Genomic DNA, 21,638 nt, shown 5'->3' with positions numbered 1-21,638 from the left:
CATTTCAAGCTTTTACCTTGAAAGCGTAAAATTCTGAAGTGTGCTTGCATGTCTGTATGAGAATGTACAGTGAAATTGTAGTGTCTCGTTAAAACATGCAATCCCAAGAGCTGGGACTTTGAGGAAAGACCACTAGATGCAAGATGAAATCCCAAAGTTGCTTAAAACTGATTATGTGTTACTGTCTACTTATTTCACCTTTGATATGCCATGCAGCTCTGAGTATGTGCAGTGGGTATGGACAGACACAGATAGATCTCTCCTCCTTTGTAATAAGGGATAGGACAAGAGGAAATGGCCTTAAGTTCACCAGGGGAGGTTTAGATTGGGTAATAGGAAAACTTCCTTCACTGAATAGGTGGTCAGCCATTGGAAAAGGCTGCCCATGGAAGTGGTCGAGACACCTTCCCTGGAGATATTTAAAACACATGTAGACGGGGTACTTAGGGTCGTGCTTTAGTGCCAGATTTGGCAGTGTCAGGTAACAGCTGGACTCAGTGATCTTGGAGGTCTTTTCCAACATAAATGATCCCATGATTCAGGAATGTGTCCCAAAACCCAGTAGAGAGCAGTACCCTGTGCCTCTCATGGCTTCTGGGCAAGGGGTGTGCTGTGGACAGGAGCCCTTGCCTCCTGCAAACCTTTCCCTCTTCTTTCCTGCGACAGGCACAAGTGCTTTCTCTTCCTCAGGCTGTTCATGTGCCTTTTAGTACGTGCTCCCCAGCTATTAATACCACATCTTTCCATCACTGCTCAGTTTTAGCATGAGAAAAAGCAGCCCAAAGGGCAGAAAATGACAGAGTGCCTGCATTTATGCTATTTCAATGAAAATATTTGAGTCATCTTAACTGTGGTAATTTGGTTGCTTCTCTCTTTCCTGGGTGAGAGACTCACTCTCTTTGAATTCACTTACAATAGAAGTAAAAAATTCTATTCAGGTGACAGCAAATCTTCATTTTATGTAAAATTGTTCTTTGTGAGGGAAAAAGACTTCATTATTCTAAGCTGGTTATACTTTGCCTGTAAAAGAAGTCACAGCCAGCGAACTTGACTGAAGCGGTGCAAAATCAGCTAGTGAGAGATCTCAAGTGTTTTTGTTTATTCTTTTTTTTCAGGCCAAAACCAAGTTTCTATAATCTAACATTGATAGATATATATTTATTTATGTATCTATATATCTATATATCTATCTACCCTCTGCTGCGATGTGCGACCATTTCACCCAAGTCATAAATGTTCTTGGGGATAAAATTGTCTTTGTGACTCTCAGCATTACATTTTGGCTCTTTTGTTTTGTTTTGCCTTGTGCTAGGCAGGCATCCAAATAACCCCTAGAGAATTGTTCTACCTGTTACTCTGCAATTGAAATACATCGGTGCCAAAGCTTGTTGTGTGACTCATCAAAAGCCAATGTGATTTGACATGCTAGTGCAGTGCGAAGGACATGTTGGAATGTGGTGCAGCATGGAAGAAACTGGAATACAAAATTTTATTCCAAATTTGATATCTGCTAAGCCCCAGCCATCAAGAGAAGAGGGCTTGTGAGGACATAAAAGCCCCATAATATTAAAAAAAATAGAAGCAGGTATGATAAGAATGCTCAATATTTTTCATCACAGTTTCCAACGCAGTATCTTTGGCTCACGGGGCTGGATGGTAGCACTTAGCTATGACACTGAACAGAGATGTTGAAGATGCAGCATGGAAGGTCACACATTTGTATGATCAGGAGGTGAAATCCGAATTTCCCATGGGCATGCGGGCTGGTGTCTTCATGTGGTTGTGAGAACAAGCCATGGAGCACCATCTTCCTGCATTTTTCTGCCCCACTGGAAGTGATGTACCACCCTGGAGAGGCCAGGGGAATCAACTAACATGTAGGTCCAAACCTTGAGATCAGAGCTAACCACCACTCTTCTCACAGGAAAGGCTTGGTTTCTTCCTGTATGTATCTGTATACAGAAAGTATGCATCTGGGGGTGATCAGCTCAAAAATTCCATTGGTCTTTAAAAACTGATTGTAATGATTAAGAAGAGTTAGGAATAATATAAAGAAATATTTCACCAGCAGTGAGAGAAAGAGCACAAGGAAGCAGGCGTTATGGACACCACTGGCTTCAGGAAAGGATCACACTTTTGCTTTAGTATTTTCAGCTCACTGTTTTTGCATTCTGCCAAAGTGTGAGGTAGACCGCAGTTTTAGGTAAGGAAGAAATAGCTAAAAATTTTCCTTGCACAAATTTAATTGCAATGCAGAGGACTGCCAGAGGCTCCCAATGACAGGCCTGGTGGTGGCTGACACCAATGTTGATCCTGTGCCCATTTAAATGGCTTCTGTTTTCAACAGTTCCTGGTTCCAAAAGATGGAGTGCAGCGGTTAAGGTTCAACAGAAGATCAGCTCAGAGTTTAATCTGAAAATGCAGTAAGCTTCTTTTGCTGTTCATCCCATTCTTACAGCAAGCCTCTTTTTTTAACTTTTTCTCAACATAGTCTCAGCTGGAATTAGAAGTGGGGAAAATGGCTTGCCAGTGCCCTACAGCAAAAACTGAAGAGATGGGAGACTCCAGCTCAATTCCCTGCTTCATCACATATATCCAATATGGCCTTGGGGAGCCACTTGTGTGTATCTCTCACTGATTTTACTGAACTCAAAGGGAACCAGGCGTGTAAGTAGCTTAATTTCTCCTTGCCCCAGATCCTCGTCTATAAAGGAGAACAATAGGATTTCTCTGTCTGCTGAAGATATGCAGAGAATGAATAGACTGAAAAAGTTCTCAGAGACTAAAATTACGAGGGCCAAAGAAATATGTAAAACAGCTCATCAGAATGCAAACTGTGATCTATGTGTTGCTCAGGAAAAATCAACGTTTTAATTGTTGCCAAGAAGGCTACATGTCTTGCAGTTTCTCTGACTGCTATATTGGACAACCAAGTAATCAGCACAATTGCTAATCGTAACACTTCCCACAGCCTAGGAAGTGTTTCTGTCTTATGTGCATAGCATGTGAGTAGCAAAGTGGGTTCTGTTACTTATCCTGTCACCCTGTGACATACAGTATAGCTACCTCCTCTGTGCCTAAGTTATATGATTTATATAGTTCTTAGTGGCCACTAGATGAAAATAAAAGCATAAATTACTGTTACTTAAATGACTACTGCAGTCCAATTTGCTGAGGAATTAAATTATTCCTTCATCGTGGAATCACAGAATCATAGAATCATAGAAAATACTGAGCTGGAAGGGACCCATCAGGATCACTGAGTCCAACTCCTGGCCCTGCGCAGGACACTGCAATAGTTACACCATGCACCTGAGAGCACCGTCCAAACACTTCTTGAACTCAGACAGGCTTGGTGCTGTGACCACTTCCCTGGGGAGCCTGTTCCAGTGCTTAGCCTCCCTCTGGGTGAAAAAGCTTTTCCTGATATCCAACCTAGACCTCTCCTGACTCGGTTTCATGCCATTTCCTCAGGTTCTGCCACTGGTCATGAGACTGCACTGCTTCCTCTCATGAGGGTGTTAAACACCCCAGTGAGGTCTCCCCTCAGTCTCCTCCAGGCTGAACCAAGTGACCTCAGCTGCTCCTCATACAGTTTCCACTCTAGACCCTTCACCACTCTCTTTTGGACACTCTGTAATAGCTTAATGTCTTTTTTTATACTATGGTGCCCAAAGTGTGGATATTTCAAATAGTCAGTGGTTTGATACTTAACATTTTTATTTCAAATTAGTAATCAAAAGTATCCTAAGCTTCTTGTGATATATAGATATATAGATATATCTATCTATATCTATATGGGAAAATGGTATTTCATAGAGAGTGGGAGGCACAGCCATTCATTCACTGCTGTCACTATAAATTATTGCAAGTATGGCCTTAGACAGAAAAACTGCATCTGATGCTGGGAATTTTGTTTCTTTTTTTAGAACAATGCCTTGAGGATGAAATGAGCCTGGTTTGCCAAATGCTTTAGCAATAGTTGTGTTATATTTGTTCAGTTATTTTGGCAATATATTCAAAAATAAAAAGGAATGAGACAAGGGGGGAAAGAAGGGGATAAAAATGCAAGAAATTGTGTGTGGAGGCTTCAGGGAGACTACAGAAAAAAAGGCTTTTGGGATGAAAAAGCACTAGCATAGTGTGGAGGAGGGCCCAGATTCTGCAAGTAGTGTGCTTTAAGACACATTTGGTTAATGGAGGCACAGGCTTCTTTATGAGCCTCTATGTTGTTCTTTCATATGCCTAGAGAGGCCTAGATAGGGGCTTATGAAAGTAAATGTGACAAGTAGGCATGTGTGGGAGCAAAGGCAGGCTTGGAGGCTGGCCATGTACGCTGCAGGTGGCCAGTCTTTCTCCCCATTTATTCTGGAATCGCTCGCTGATTTGCTTGCTTTACACACTAAACTCCTACTGAAGTCCAGCTCCTCAGTACTGACTTGCAAAGCTCTGCACCAGGTCATTCAAGGTTGTCCCTCCTTCCTAATGAAGACCTGACCTCAGTACCATTGTCTGCCCATAGAGGTCCTCTTTCAACAGGAGTCATGCAAAGGGCTGCTACAGCAGGGCTTTCCTGTAGGTTCCAAAACCCCAAAAGCTTCCCCAAAGAAGCAAATTCCACTGATTAGGATGCTGAAATTCCAGTGCTTTGCCATGAGTCTTCCCACTGGTGTTTCCACTTCTACTTAGGTCATCTTACACAGACCTTTAGCTCTACACCAAGTTACCCCGCCCAAGGCTCTGAAAGTCCTCCCTACTTCCTTCTCTCCTTAGGGAAATGAGGATGTGCAAGGAAGAAGAAAGAAAGTGCTTGGGGGTAAAGAATGGAACAGTACAAGAACTCTTCCTTTTTCTGTGCCTGGGAGAAAACATGAAGAGTACAAGAAAAGAGCAATGTAATTCCCTTCAGATTTGTCTTCTAGTTCCAGTCACTATCCTACCTTTAAGCATCTCCTTTTGAATGAATGCAATTTCCACTCTGATAATCCGAGATGCCTGCAGCCTGACCAAAAGACCTGAATTTGCACAAAACACTGGCACATTTCCTCAAAGAAGGAAAAGTGGCCTATTGCTAGAGAATATATATAGAGAAGAAAATATCATATAACCTTCAAGTGTATTAAATAACATGTCATTTTATTGCTGCCTTTAAGGAGCAGGTGTCATTTGGTATTATTTAAAATGGCAGTCTTATCACACACTGTAAGTCACAGCTTCTCAAGTCCAACTCAGGCATTAGAAATTAGAGCAGCTAACTGCCTGTGTCCACTCTGATTACCTTGATTGTCCCTTAAAGTAAAGTTGGGATTGTTGGCTGCCTCTGGAGCCAGGCTGTAGTAGAAGTGCTGACCCTCCTGCGGGTCATCCCTGTCGATGGCACTCACTGTCTGGATCAGCTACAGTATATAAGAAAAAAGTGGAAACAGGTGAGAAGCAAAATATTCATAATATGAATGAATAAAGAGATAACATTTTTTACATGTATAAATATAAGCAACTGGAGCATTTAAGTAAAATTGTCTTCCAGAAGCATAGTGGATAAACCAAGAAGAAACTCAAAACCTTTCAGGCTTTATCTGTTTTGCTGTGGTCATGCACATCTGGTCATGTACATCCCTTTTAAACAAAGGAGGAAATACTCAGTTTGCTTCAAATAACAGACACTTTCCTCTCATGCATCCCTATCTTCTGTTGCACATTTCTTTTTGTCTTTTGTGTTCCCAGGGTTCTCAGAAGACTCCTTGTGCATTAGAGAGCTTGTAAGAAAGCCCATACTTATTTTCAGCTTTATATTGAAGGTAGAAAAGGATGTCACGTTGATTATTTTACCATTCTTTTAAATTTAAATCAATAAAATTCTCCCCACGATGTCAGTAAACAAGAAAGAAAGAAAAACCAACCATGCAGATACTCGGCATATGCAACGAGTAAAACCAAAATAGAGAAACTAAGACAATGCTAAATCCAGAAAACAATTTGTCACTTCACCTATACAGGCTTTATAAAGTAGGTCTAACAGCTTGAAGCACAATGGCTCTGCCTGAATAAACATTCTTTTTAGACAAGGAATAAATCTTCATCTGGATTTTTTTACTTGAAAGTTATTTTGGGATTCAAAGGCAAATGACAGACCCATAAATTCTTATTCCCCACCTTAAAACTGATTTCAGAACTTTTTAAAATGTGGCAATAGAATTTGACTTTCTCTGCTGAAGGAAGTAGTCCAAATTAGTGTGCACAGCAATAAGCTCAGAGAGTTTATTATTTAGGACACACATCCTTCCAAACCAGGAAAAAAGTCTAGTCAATGATTTCCATTCCCTATATTATTAAGAACCTCTGTAAATTAGTGAGATGAAAGTATCCTGTATATGATAGTTGTGAGGGCAGTTGTTCCAGCAGTGAGTAGATATTTCTCTCCACTTCACATAGCTGGGAGAAGCTTCAGTAAACTCTCACAGATCACGAGCACTGTGCCTATGTGTTGAGCACTGTGTCTATGTGTTTAAACTATGCTAGTCAGCTTTGCATTAGGAGGCATCAGTCACCACCGTGGACCCTGGGTTGTGAAGCAAGAGGTCACCTCCCCACAAACAATCAGCAGTAGAGCTTGCACCAGGTCCAGTGAGGGTGAGCTCATGTCCATCTGTGACACCAATCACCTTGTTTAAGGGCTTTGATTGAGTTTTGGAAAAGAGGGGAGTAAAGAGGCTTTGCCACTTGCTTGAAGGTGCTGGTTTACAGCATATGGAATGGGAAGTCTTGTGTTGTTTTAACTCTCTGTCATCTCCAGTTCACAGCAAAACATATTCTGTTTGGCACCCCTTTGAAGCTGATATTATGTCCAGCTCCCATAAGTCCAGGTGTGCTTAACGCTCTTGTAACACTTAACAGTAAGACCTGTCTGTCACACGTGGCCTGGGCTGACTCTGTGGCACTTCTCATAACAATTCTCTTTGATGCTGCTACAGGACAAACCAGGTGTTTGCCTGCTGGCACCTGCCCAGTGGAAGGCTTTATTTCATCTGTGAGATGTATTGCACAGTGAGCCTAGAAACTATTGTAGGAGAAAAAAAAAAATTGTGTGAGAGAAAAAAGAGGTGCTATATATGATGCTAATCCCAGTGCAATATGCTTGCCTTTGGAATGAAGCACAGACAGCTGCTGCTGAGAATTCAGAGGAAACTTGTGGGTAGCTGAGCCCTCTTTCCAACACTCACCCTTTCTGGCACGCTGCCTCCATGTAGGACAGCATCCCCTTCCCAGCCCCCGGTGTTACAAAAATTTCTCACCTGCCCTGCTTTGGCATTTTCACAAACAAATGCTTCATAAAATCTTGCAAACTCTGGTGCATTATCGTTCACATCCAGGACTTTCACTGTCACAGAGACGCTGCCCACCTGCGAAGGGTTATCTGGAAGGAGGAGGTATAATGTAAAGAAAGGCAATATATGGGAAGGGGAAATGGCTGCTCCTCACTCTGCTCAAGAGGTAAAGCAGGTTTTTTCCTACTGGCTTGCATTAAATGACATTTTCCCGTTGGGAATTGTGGTCACTTGGGACTGTGTGACTCAGAGTGAAGTTGCAAATGCTGTTCTCAGTCTACCCTAGCTTCCCATTTAATCCTATCTTTTACAAACAAATTCTTTAAAAGACTCCAACCTCATTCAGTCCTATGGAACTATTTCTATAACAAAAGTTTCAGACAATGCCCCTTAACTTTTTTTCATGGCCTTTGACTGGGCAATAATATTTGTTGAGCCTCCGCTCTGGTGGTATGAATTAGGGAGGGACTCTTTTTAAGGGAAGACTTGTTATTTAGAGCTTGTTAAAAATGACAGTTCTCCAGCTCAGATATGCTTTTGCTCAGAATTTATGTTCCTTGAACTAAAAAATAGTGTCAAGTCTTTGATACTTTGTACAGAAGGCTTTAAAATGTAATAACATATGAAATTGTACAGAAAAGCTTTCAGTGAAGCTTAAAATTGCAATGAAAATTTTACATTCTGCATGACATCATTTGTGATGTTTCTGTCCCACTGGTTCATTAGCTTTCTTTGCTAGTAAATCAATACATCATTTCACATATCTTCACAAATTCCAAACTAAGTGGCCACAAGATAATTTGTTTTTCTTACTCTGTTTTTCTGCCCCAAATCATCTTCCTCCTTCCCCCTCCTTATTTAATGATAAAATGAAACTCTAACCAGAAAGAAAAAAATGAAGAAGTTCTAAAAGGTGAAAAAATCCAGAAAATTCTTTATAATTAGTATTCTCATCTTCTTTGTAGCCATACCACTTTGTGCATTTATCTCCAAATGTATTTCCCTTTATAGCAAGAAATTATATGATCATATAAACAATAGAGAGTTTTCTTAAATGTTCAATGTACTGTATTCCATAACATGTCACATTGTGTCATTGAGATAATACTCAAACTATATTGTTTCTCCCTAATGTTTAATTTAATCCTTCAGCCTTCCACATATTCATACTTATATATTGTTAACACACCTATCATCATGGCAGATGAATATCTACTAGTCTTAGTAATATTGATCTAACCTTTAACATTAGGATCTTTATTCAGAAGTGCACAACTATGACGTTTTTGAAAGTATTCACTAGATTAAAATATTGTGCTGCACATATACAAAGGAAAACTGGCAGAGGGCTGATGGAGGATGAACCAAAGGAAGACATGCCAAGTGCTGCTACAGGGGCATCTTTTACAGACTCATGTGTACATGGAATAGCAATGGCCATTGGTGGCTGAAAATAAAACTGGTGTCAAAATAGATGGAGGTGAGCTCCTATCATCTCACCAATCCCTCTCACTACTTAAAAGGGACAGAAAGGCACCATGTTCTGGAACAGCCTGCAAATATGTGGCAGAGTCACTTCAACTCTTGTGAAATACTCCCTCTACTTTCCAAGTTGGCCAACTGCATTTTGGGCAAGCTTCTTGAAAGTTTGTTGCTCTTGAACTGCCCCACCATCTCTGGCACAGCCTAGATGTGCAGAGAGCTCTCTCAGATGCAAGGAATGACTCAGCTACTGGCAGCAAGCTTCTAAAAAGCTGCTGCTCCTCAGTAGATAAACTGAGATCCTGAGCAAAAGCTACGTGAACCAAAGAGATTTCAGGTGAAGACTCGGTGAACCTTTTATTTGCTTATATATCACAAGCTCCTTTACGAAGCTCACATCTGTGAGTATTTCAAACTCAGCTAAATTTTTCATACTGACTCCATGAAATGCTCAGCATCTCCTTGTTCTCATAGCCTTGAAAAATATCTGTCACAAATGAATACCGAGCTGAGTTTTAGCGCATTGTAAAACCCAAAAGCATAACAAGTTCAGCATACTCGAAGATCCCAAAGCACTCTGGCCCAAATTATTTATGTAGTAAGCAGATGGCAATGCCATTTACTTGCTGCTGAACCAGAGAAGACTTCAACTAGTGACCTAGCAGTGTAGCATCATTGCTGCCTACCAGTCCCTGCACCACTCAATCTTCCCAGGTACGACTGGTAGCTCCAGCAGCTGTGCAGCCTTTGCAGTGTCTGCTTTAGCTGCCTAGCCCTTCTGAAGTGATAGGATTCTGACAGAAACACATCAGGAAGACTTTTAAATAAAGCCCTGGAATACTAATGATCTGAAAAAGAAGGACTCTGCATTTAATTGCCATCCTTTATACCTCCCACCACGCTGTGAAAATGAGCATAAAAAATAAATAAAATGCAGTATTCGCTTGTTGATGTCAGAAGAGTAATTCAGTTAATATGGCTTCCCACTCAATGCATAACAATATGTGAACTGCTGAATTCAGGTCTTTCAGCCAGCTTTGTCTATTGTATCCCTTTAATCTATGTACAATCCGCATTATCCTTACTCAGCTCCATGGCTAGCACAGTGATGTTGTGCCAAGAAATGTCCTCCCGGTCAAGAGGTCTTGCAGTCATCAGTGCTCCTGATGTAATGTCGACATAAAAGAACCGTCCCGGATCACTGTTCCTGTCAATTGAGTATCTGCAAGAGTACATATTAAAAACGTTATTAAACCCTAGTGAAAACTGTTTGTTATAGCTAACAAAGTATCCAGCAATGGGAATACCATCATACACAGCAGATCCACACTCTTCCATAGCTCCTTTGACTTGTGTAGGTCCAGAGTGAGATGCTGGAAAAACTAGGAGTTCATGTGGCAAATGGCATTTAATGGGGAGTACTACTTGAATGTAGCTGGAAGACGGGAAGATTTAGAGGAAGAAGCCTTAAAGCAAAGAACAGCCTAGCACAGGAACATCTGCTTTACAGAGAAAATCTGCCAATGAGGAGTGTGACTTCTTTTTCTAAGCAAAATAATTATGCCCGTTCCTTAGGCACAATTCAGACAGGATGAAATTGACTTCACATCAGCTTATTCTCTGAGCACCTAGGCTGATGAGAAGGAACTGTTCCCTTCCTTGTACTTCTGTATTCTCTCCTCTTTAAGGGGAATAAACTCCACCTGCATCCTGGAGCATCCTACTGATTGAGCTGTGTCAGCACAAGGGGGATGATGAGTGGTTTTCTCACATCATCCAGTCAGAAAAACAGCTCCATCTGCGAGGTTGATTCATCATAATTACTAAACCTGCCTGGCCAATATCATGTCAGTTTAGTGTTGGGAACAAGCTCCTTGCACCAGTGAACGGGGGGATTGTGGTGGTACCTGCAGGCCAGAAAACCTGGGCAGGGAGGCATCTGATTGACAGATGTCACTGCTGTACTTGGTCAGAGGGATTGTTCTGCAGGGTGTGCAAAATGCTCAGTGCCCTTCATATGCATCAACTTGCTCTTAATAGCAGTTTGCACAAGTTGCATTCCTAGCTATTTATTAGCATGGTAAGGGATCCTTTGACAAAAGCCACACATGTGCCTAGGTAAATGTCACAGCCTAGAATAGACCCCAGACTTAGTGTCCTTTCTGTTGGTTCTTTTATCAAAGTTGATGGGAATTGAAAGCTTTAATCTTAACAGATGCTGAGCAGGGATCATTCTTCCGAATTTTCTCCTTTCAGCATGAGTGCTTTCACTGAAACAATCATGCTAGCCTGATCTTTATGTGGGGACTTATTATACAGGGACTTTCTAAACTGGGATATAAAATCCTATTGAGATATGCTGTTGGCAAATTCTTTTAGACTCTTTTTCAGAAAAATCAAAGAGGGAGGGATGGCTGGTTTGCATCCCTTTCCTTCCCAGTCCTTCCATCTCCTCTTAAATAAAGAGATTTCTCAGGCATTTGATTTATTTAGGAAATAAGTACAGGTGTTCCTGTATTTTGCTATAATAATTATTCTTGTATGAGGGCTATAAAAAGAATTTCTCTCTGACAGTTTAAGGCCAACAAGTATCTGAAATTGAATAGAGCCTTGTGATTAGTGGTGTGGAATTAATCACCAGTGTCAAGAGGAACAGGTGGAGTCTTTTTCTGAAATCTCCACCTAAGTTCACTTGTTAATAGTACCTGCTCCTGCACACTTGTGTCCCCTGTACTATTTAGATAATCTTCCAGAATCATTTAACAACAATCATGTAATATTTCCAGGTGCCAGAATTTCAGAGTGTGGGAGCCAGGTTCTGGTTGCTGGGAAAATGAGGATTTAAGAGTTCCCCTGTGTTTAGGGAGCTCTTCCAAAATATGTCCTGACTTCTCAGTACTTGAGAAAATGGCCAGATCACAGTTTTAATTTCAGATGGAATTCAGCTTGTGCAACAAAGTATGTATCTGGGATTACTGTTTTTCTTATCTTGCCTTGCCCTGTGCAAAGTGAAGGCAGAGCAAGACTAAAACACTGTGTACTGGATCTGGCTGAGCTGGAGTTCATTTCCTCATATTAGAACTCACAGTGCTGTGCTTTGCATTGGTAGCTAGAAGGGTGTTGATAACACACTGGTGTTTTGGTGACTGCTGAGCACAGCATCAGCACTGTAACATTCCTTCCTTAGTATAGGGCAAGATCCTGGGAGGGGACACAGCTGACCCAAACTGACCAGAGGGATATTCCATACCATATGATATCAGCTCCGATATAAAAGCTAAGGCAAGGAGCAGGGGGGCAGGCATTCACTGTCTCCAGTAACTGCCTGCTGAGGAACACTTACAGGTGCTGAAGCCCTGCTGCTCGGGAGTGGCCGACCATCACTGCTCACGGGAAGTAGAGAACAAACCGTGTTATCTTTCTCTTTGCTTTTGCATGCACAAGTTTTCACTTTGCTTCTGCTTTAATAAACTGCCTTATCCCAAACCTAAAGTTGCTTTCCATCTTACTCTCTCCCCTGTCCGGCTGGGAAGGGGAGTGATAGAGCGGCTGGGTGGGCACCCGACGTCCAGCCAAGGTCAACCCACCACACATTGCCAGACTGATACTGCACAGAGTTGGCATGGATGGAGGAGACCACAGGAGAGGAAAGGAGAAGTAATTCTTTACATCTGCATTTTAGATAGCATTACAAATGGTATTTATTCTTTTTTTCCCCCTATTCCCTTTACTTCAGTCCTTATATTTGTAAGTAAAAGGTGTGGGGGAAAAAGGAGGGAAGGAATGAGGAAAGAAAGGGAAATAGAAAGGGAGGAAGATGGGGAGAAAAGGGGAAGAACATTGTCAAGGAACAGACTTACAAAAGTGTCTGTGCATATTTACAACTTATTTTTTTTAATGTATCTTAGGTGGTGCATTCTGTGCTTTGTAGAGTTGTTTTGAGTTTCATCGAGTCACTGCAAAGCTCTGAAGAAAACTAAGAAAAACCTCCTTAAAAATAACAATGAACCCTCTGATGGTCTTCAGAATTATTCTTATACTATTTTTTTGAAGATTAGCACAAAGCTGTTTGCATTGCAGTGTTTGGATAATGCTAGACAGTAATCAGCAAAATAAGATGCAAGTGGAAAAAAGTTTAGGGTAATGAAATTGTGATACAGACAGTATAATAGTTTTACTGAGAAATTTGAGACAATGTCATGAGAAGTATGATAACCTTACAATGTAGGCAGAAAGAATAGGTATATTAAAGCGGCAAGTTTGAAAAAAATAATTAGAGCAGTAACACAGAGAGCAATATCATTAAGAAAAACAGGCTTTGTGTCTTCTCAGATCTCCTAGCTCGCAGAATTGCTCATTTAGATTTCACTTTCTTCAAAACTCCTAATACTCAATATTTAAACTTCCTTCTGTATTTCCCAAGGACTATTCCTGAATATAGACATCTCAGAAGCTGGACTGATGCAAGGTTAGGCAAACAGCAGGTCAACACCCAAAACTTCTCTCAGATAAGAGAAGCAGCCAACCTGCTGGGATAATCAATGTGCAGTCACTAGGAGCTTCTGCAGGTTGTGAAAACTACTATGTGGTCTGGCCTCAGAGAAGAACAGTCTGCTCTGATAAATGGGGCTGGCAGTGGCTGGCAGCCACTGTGGAAAAGAGTGCTGTGATCACACAAATCTGCTCCTTTGGTTCCTTGCTGAGTTGCAGCAATGAAGCTCCTGTGGCTGTAAATACACCTTTACCTTTCTTAGGGGAATATCTAGCTCTGCAGCTTTCACCAGACACTAGATAATTTAGCAGTTTGTGAATATTTATTAGTATGCATTCAATCTACCCCAAAAGTAGCTGTGTATTTGAGCTGTTGATGAAGACAAGCTTTGAAACAGAAGGGGAAGAAAGGACAAGTAAGTTGATTACCACCGGTATGGCAGCAAGTTCTCAGCAATGCTGTCAGGTTTTGTGCCAGCAAATGCACGAGAGTCCAGGGTTTGCTTTTAATGTATGCTATCAGGACATGCCTGACCAGCTCATTGCTAGGCTAGATGCTGATGCTGTCCATACCACAGAAAAGAGTGAGCTCCTTCACTGCCTTGATAGTCCCCTCAGTGTGAGGTCTGTTTTGACTGAATCCACTGATGAATACTACTGGCTAAAAGGAGAGAGTCCCTCCTGTGCTCTTTCAGCCCCATCACTGCCTCACCAACCAGACATACCACTCAGTACTCACAGGGGAACACATAAAGAGAGGACAGACCTGATGGAGTTGTTGGTCACATCTGGGTCCTTGGCAGAAATGATCTGTATGGTGGTTCCAATATCCACATCCTCAGGCACTTCCACAAAGTAGATGCTGGGCTCAAACACAGGGGGTTCATCCACATCCTCCACGCTGATGTGGACGGTGGTGGTGTCACGGAAGGGACCCAGATTCAGAAAACGCATTTCCAGATGGGGGTTGGCACCCTCTACTTTCAAGGTATAGCTTTTCTTGCTTTCAAAACTTAAAGGCTAGGGAGAAAAAAAAGTATATCTAGCATTAGGCACACTGAGTCATATTATTTAGGCCATATAATTTTAATTTTCAAAAGTAAAATATGCCTTCTAATATGAACTTATCCTTCTTTTTAAAAATAGATATTTACTATGATTTTCAATCATAAGGGCAACAAAGATAAATATTTGCAGAGAGAGACAAAGTGGTGAATAGAAAGCGTAGTAATAGAAATGGCACTGTACACTTTTTTTAATTTCATTTGACAGTTGAACTGAAAAATACTTGCAGGTCACTTCAAAATACGTATTACTTCATTCTTCTTGCTAAAATGAAAATAAAAGCAGCAACAGCACCACTGCATTGTGATTCACATAGCCTGTTTCATGCCACTCTGATGAAAATACATGCAGAAACAGATAGTATGGGAGTTCCTGAAAATCAGGTAAAGATATGAAGAGTCTGTTCCTCAAAAATGGCTCCAGTGTCAGGAATAAGGATGCTCACACATAAGGTGGAGGTCCCAATTAACATCCTCTTTTTTTCCCTCAGGAGGCTGTAATCTTGTCTCCAGAGAGCCATGTCTGCCAAGTGATAAAGAGCTCCAGTGGGAGCAGGGAACATGGTTAGCTGCCCTTGCAAGATCCTGTTGCAGTTTTTATCAGTAATTCATCCCTCCTAGCAGTGAGGTTTTTCACCTCCTTTCAGTAAGTATCCTAAACAGAGGTTCACAGTCCAGGTATGATGAGCACTAGGATTTGAATCTCCTCCCTGCCTAGAGAAAAATTTAATTTCGAAGCATTTTAAGGCATCCCTGACATCTTCCTGAAGGAGTTCTTGACTTTGTATAAAATATGAAATACTCAAGTATTATTTGAAACAAGGAGGTCCCTTTCCCTTTCCCTTTCCCTTTCCCTTTCCCTTTCCCTTTCCCTTTCCCTTTCCCTTTCCCTTTCCCTTTCCCTTTCCCTTTCCCTTTCCCTTTCCCTTTCCCTTTCCCTTTCCCTTTCCCTTTCCTTTTCCCATGGTTAAAAGGGGCCAGTTTCTCAGTTAGTAGTTTCATGAATTTGATTTCCTATCTAGATAAAACTACATATCTGCTGTACATGGATATAGAATTAATTAATGCTGACACCGAACTGCTCAATAAATACATTTTTCATCTCCCTCCCCTCCTCTTTCCACAGGTATCTGAATAAAATAAGGTGTCTCCAAAGCCTGCTTAGATCTAAATAGGGCATTCCCCATTTAATGTGCAATTTACTAGTCTTGGTAAGAATAACTAAAAGAATTAGACAAACCAGAATGACAGTATGGATGGATCAGTCCAAAATATAAAAAAATTTTCCCCAGATGAAACATAGCTTATTAATGACACAGTCACACTTCCCAAGTTGCAGTCAGAAGTTACAAGCAATTGCACTGTGGTTAAATGTTCACAACCCTTTACTGGTATAATCTGGGGAGTTTTGATCACACATTCTGAGTTGGAAGGAATTCACAAGGATCATCAAGTCCAGCCCTTAACCCTGCACAGGACCATCCCCAAGAGTCACACCATGTGCCCAAGAGTATCATCCAAATGCTTTTTGAACTCTGTCAGGCTTGGTGCTGTGACCACTTCCCTGGGGAGCCTGTTCCTGTGCCCAGCCACTCTCTGGGTGAAGAACCTTTTTCTAACATCCAACCTAAACCTGAACAACCCCTGAATTCAGTCATGTCTGCAGTACTCATCTACTGCCACAACAGCTTCCTTCTTCCTGAGATGTAGAAACATTGCAGGGACATACAAAAGCTCGTGCTTTCACAATAAAATTAGCAGTAGTAATGCCTAGGAATGCCTGCTTTAAGACCGGGGTTCTTGAAATTATAAAACTGAAAATCGTTCAGCATTTAGTATGTGGGAGTGAGGAATGAAGACTGGAATGAGAACTGAATTTTTGTTCTGGGGACATGACAGTCCAGTCTTGCTGGAGATGCTGTTCAGTGAGTGATACAGTACGAACTGTGCAATCTGTGGCAGCAGGTGCAAACAGATGATCTGAAACTTTCTCCTACTGCCCTCAGTTCCACCTGTACATAAGTGATTACTTCAGGCATAGCACTTGCCAGCAAGGATTTGTTGAGATCCACAAGCATAATACCCATTACTGCAGAGTCATTATGGTCTAACAGTTGCATATTTATGTGCTGTAAAAATAGCAGTAAGATAGATTCACAGGACTGAGTAAAACTTACTGTCCATCTGGCAAGGAATGTGCAATGCAAAGGTGCCTAAACATGCACTGAGAAAGAGGCCATTATATTTAAAGGATTCCCATGGGAAGAAAACTTCACTAGAAACATTGCATATACACTAAAAAGCTAAGTTATAAAAGGGCAGTTAAATCAAAGACACACTTTATAGCTCTAAAATGTGACCACATTATGAAAACACATAATCACCTAGAATAATCAAGTTAGAAAAATGAGAAAAATCAAACACGTGTGCTAAACCATCACATTTTTATGCTCCTGTTTGCCTTGGACTCCTTCATTGTCAAAGATGGATTTTCCTCCTGTTTATCTCCTGTGCCAATGCCTCAACACCACTGGCTTTCTCATCAGATTTGTCTCCCACCAGCACATTTAAACCTCTTTCCAATACTTGTCCCATGGGGAAGGCAAGGAGATTACCTTCTTCTGTGAACTGAGCGTGCTGCAAAACACAGCCAAGAGGAGAGGCAACTCATGGAAACCACTCCTTGTCCTTGCTCTCCTTCGCCCAGTGCTGAGACAGGCACTGAGAGGTTCACCATGCAGGAGGGATTCATCAAGACCCACTATGAGAAAGTGATTGATCAGGCAGTGTCACAGGAGGAGGGCATGGGAGGGCTCTCTGGGGTGCCATGCTGGCTGGGTAACCCATCACTCTGCCTTCCAGGGGCAGCACAAAAGGGAATGCAGGGAGAAGAGGGAGGTAGAGTGAGCATCAATCTCACAGGTGGGGAGCTTGGAAGGAGCTATAACTCTTCAGGAGGTGCTTAACATTTTGTGGGATTAGTGGGCTAAGAAAAGTAGTCCTGAGACCACAAACAGTAATCTTATCAGTAACTGTAAATTCTGGCTTTCTGACACCCCTGATAGAAGTGTTAGTTATTTCATTTGGGAAATCTGTCAAGAAAAATTAAACAGAAAGTTTTGTTTTCTTTAAATAGGAGTTAATTCTGGGTTTAGAAATTCTGGCCCCCATTTTGACATCCTTTTCTATCCACGCCAATTAAATTATCTTTTTTTCTTTCTTGAGTGGACCCAAAGGACAACTTCCTAATGTTTGGCTGTTGATAATCACAACATTACATAAAGCTACAGGCATAATATTGAATGTTACAAATATTTATGTACAATAGGTGGATTGAGCAGTATGTACCTGATGTCATGTAGCAAAACTCTATTTATAATAACAAAAGTCAAGCTTACTGACACATTTACTCCAAAGAAACTATTTGTTTTAATCAATAAATGGGTGAAAAATTACATTAAAGTTTGCATTCAACATTTATTTAATTCCAGAAAACATGCTCGACTTTAGGGACTAGTGTGCATAAACAAGAGTTGGGGAAAGGTGACCATAAATACAAGCTTAAATGCTTTGCTCTAGGGCATAGAGGCTTGCAAGGTCAACTCTCTCCCATGTATTATTGCATTTTAGTGCCCAATTTAATCCCAGGCTATTTAAATGGAAACTATACTTCCTTATTAGTACACCAGATATGCTTAGGCAGAAATATGGTTACAATTTCATAACCTAGAAACAGAGTTGAACTTCTAACATTTATGTAAGATTGTAGAATAAATATCCTATAGCAGGGAGCCTAAGCAAAATACTCTATGCCTTCCTGCATAGCCTGAGGTACAGAGTACTAGCAGTTTCACAGCTGCCATTTTAGCGACGGCTTCTTCTAGCCTAATTAGCATTTATGGATCTTCAAGCAGCAATTAAAAAAAACAACACTGCCTGGGTTTTATTGGTTTATAAATAATTCTAAGGCATGCTTTATTATTGTTTGTGGAACACTAGAGTGAAAAATACATACAGTTCAAATGCAAATATTGATCTAATTTCTTGTGTTGTAGGATAATTAAGCTACAGAGAATATTTAAATAGATAAATTGTGAATCAGAACATTTCTTCAGAGGAAAAAGACATGTTTATGCTAATGTGCTGTCCCCACTTTATAAAAGTGGCTCCTAGGAACGCAGTCTGCTTTCATATTTTAGCAATAAATGTTAAAGAAATTATGGTTTATAGCAGGAAAGGGGTTACTGTCATGTAATGGGAACCAAGTTCCTGAAGGCATAAAGGAATATTCTACACATAAAATGTAAGCAGGACTGTTAGCCTTATAAATTACTATAAAAAGGAAACTTTTCTACCTTTCTCACAGTTATGATGCCAACTTGGTAATTAGGATCAGTGTTAATGTCAAAGACATCCAGGCCATCTCCATCCACAAGACTGTATTTCATCTCTGCATTAATGCCTTCATCCAGGTCTTTAGCAACCACACGGCCCACAGTGGAGCTGACAGGAGCGGACTCCAGCACACTCATCTGATAATGCTCTGGCACAAGCAGCAGAGAGGGAGAGAGGAGAAAAAAACCCAGGCTGTAAGAAGGAACCCAAAAACTGCACAGCAATGCAAAGATTGGATAAGGGCAGGCCACAACACTGCATGGCCTACTCTAGTATCTTTCCCAAAGCTGCAACAGCACTTTGTGATTGCCTTTAAAGAGCTGAATTTCCTGGGAAAGTTTTATTTATGTGTTTGTTATATCAACAGGTTTGTTGAATGGGTTCTTTTCAGAACTGTAATACACAGGAAAATAAGAACTTCAACTAGAAAAATAGGGCAATTAACACCAGTGCTGTTGCAGCCATGATACAAAGCAGGATATGAAACGATTTAATAGGACAGGTATCTTTTATTAGATCAGCTTGTACAGCAGGAATAAATACAAGTTTTGAGCAGCACAATCCTTTTTGAAGTCCCTACAAACTTCTTTTCAGACTTGAACAAAGCTCAGCAGCTTGCCTGTGTTTACCAAACTTACCAGTTACTCTATTAAAATATATTGCCTCTCCCTGCAAATACTGTCTTGAGCACATTTGCTGCCTTGCTATTTGCTTAGCAGTAAGCCTGGGGAAAGAATGGTTTGCTATTCTAATGGTGTATTTTGAAAAAAAAAAATTGTATCTAAAATACTTTTCTGCCACCAGACTTTCAAATCTTTCTTGATGTACTCTCTCCGTTGACTCCACCATCTATTGAGTTTTACAAGGCAGATTAACACAAAGCGTGGGGTTTCATCTCTTCTCATTTTTCTTAATCAAGTGTTTGATATCAGTTACAATTCATGCCACTTTCAAAACACACTTGACAATGGCGTACTCAACAAGTTGCTCTGACAGAAGAAAAAATGTGGAAGTTGAGACTTCTTGCTGATCTTAGTGGAACAGTTTGATTTATAAGTTCAACATGCAGAAACAGATGGAGAAGAAGAATAGCAACAAAAATAACTGCAGGAGTTTTCATTTCTCAGCAAGATGAAAAAAATGGCAAAACGAAAATGGCTTGAGATTGATTAACACCACTAAAAGAATCAACATCAAAAAAACACAAATTATATCCCTCAAAAGATTTAGTTCAATGAAAACTGAAAAGTTTCTTTCAAATTTTTAACAGTAATATAGATTTATGTAAATAAATGTGATAAAATCCTAAAAACGAAGAGCAAAATATTGCAAATCTTGTTTTGAAACTCACTTTTGTAAATACAAAGTAATGTTTCTGTTAACTGTGGCTGTTACATATCTTAAGATTTAATTGTATACTGCCAAGTTTTAGATGAACCTTTCCTGGAGAGCAGCCTGTATGACAACCCACTCCACACTGGCAGCACAGCTACCAGACGCCCCCCTGCCACGGCCTGGCTGGAGTGTTGAATGAATTATCTTTCAACTTTCAGCACTGCCACATGTCCCTGATTTGACAGACATCCTTCTGGAGATGATAGGATGAAAAGACAATCAGGGCAGCAATTAGTAGCCAAAGGCAGTGGCCATTATCAGTCTGAACACAAAAGTTCTCCTTCCTGCTTTTTTCTGTAAATCGATTTCCCACCGTTTAAAAAAAAGAGAGTTGTTTTTGATAATCTTGGAGGTCAGAAACCTTTTCTGAAAGACAAGGTGGTGAATGATCCATTTTGACATTTTTCTGAAGGAGAGTTTTGTATCGATCTGAAATTCCACCCATCTCTAATTGTCACTATCCTGAGTTTGAAAATGGCTGTCATGAGAGCAAACAGCAGATATATAATTCATACACTCATTTTTGCCTGTTCTGGAACAGTGGGTACTCACTCTGTGGAAATCTGGGTGGATTATCATTGACATCAGAGAGGGTGATGTTGACTGTGGTTGTTCCAGCTAATCCTCCCAGCTGTCCACCCATATCCTTGGCCTGGATAATCACTTCATAATATTCTTTTGCTTCTCGGTCCATGTTCATTAGAGCTGTTCTAATTAAGCCTGAGATTTAAGGTAGAAAGGGGTTTGGGAAACAAAAGAAAATGGCAGTTAAAGAGTACACGAAGAATGTGGAGGGTTCTTGCTCCTTCATCCCATTCTGTGTCGAGAACGAGACCAGACTCTGCATTCAGTTCCAGCTTTTCTGGCAGAGTAAAACTCACCCAAGTGGAATCTAGGTTAACAGAAGGTGTGAATTTTAAAGAAGCCCACTTAAAACGCATCAGGTCTGGGGCAGGCTGTCTGTTCAAAATTAAAATGTTGCCTTCCCACGAAAAGCTTTTTGGTAATACTGTGCTACATCAAATTAAGGCCTTGCCGGGGCTACCTATCTCCCCATAAAGTCAGGAAGTGATATGCTCAGTTCAAAGACGCATCAAGACGAGTTTTCCAGGGTGTCCCTGGACACGCAGTCCTGGAGGCCACCTGACACGAGCCCGCAGGCTTGGCTTGTGTCTGTCGGGACCCAGACCGGGCTACGGGAGCAGAACGCGGGGAGACGGCGCTGTCTCGGGCCGGCTGCGCCCGCTCTGGAGGGGTCACCCTGCTCCTGCCACGCAGCAGAGCGTCCCTTTCCTTCGGGGTAACACTACTGCAAGAGGACATGAGGTGGCAGCAACACTTCTCTTATGGAGGCTGCGAGGAGCCGGCCCGGGCAGCACTGCCAGTGTCGCGGGGCTTGCCCCGCGCTCCCGGGCGCTCCCTGTGTATCTCCGCGTTTCAGCGCTGTCCGCCCTCCAGTCCTCCCAGCTCAACCCATTCCTCAAGC

At 41.2% G+C, this 21,638-nt stretch overlaps 1 protein-coding gene across 1 annotated transcript in view; it reads right to left on the bottom strand.

Annotated features, from left to right (window-relative positions):
* LOC114062298 (cadherin-20) overlaps window positions 1-21,638 on the bottom strand; it is a 119,349-nt gene that overhangs the window by 4,418 nt on the left and 93,293 nt on the right. Inside the window, exons 5-10 of the mRNA XM_027893577.1 lie at window positions 20,705-20,872; window positions 18,718-18,905; window positions 14,065-14,318; window positions 9,893-10,029; window positions 7,293-7,414; window positions 5,279-5,396 (exon numbers count right to left, since the gene is read on the bottom strand). Of these exons, the coding sequence (XP_027749378.1) occupies window positions 5,279-5,396; window positions 7,293-7,414; window positions 9,893-10,029; window positions 14,065-14,318; window positions 18,718-18,905; window positions 20,705-20,872 (987 nt within the window). The remainder of the gene's footprint in view (window positions 1-5,278; window positions 5,397-7,292; window positions 7,415-9,892; window positions 10,030-14,064; window positions 14,319-18,717; window positions 18,906-20,704; window positions 20,873-21,638) is intronic.

This window comes from Empidonax traillii, unplaced genomic scaffold (assembly GCF_003031625.1).
Source record: "Empidonax traillii isolate 1590-97213 ecotype Southwest subspecies unplaced genomic scaffold, ASM303162v1 scaffold396:size1303734, whole genome shotgun sequence".
Taxonomy (NCBI): domain Eukaryota; kingdom Metazoa; phylum Chordata; class Aves; order Passeriformes; family Tyrannidae; genus Empidonax; species Empidonax traillii.
Note: the sequence above shows the minus strand (reverse complement) of the source record. Positions and strands in the feature narration are given on the sequence as shown.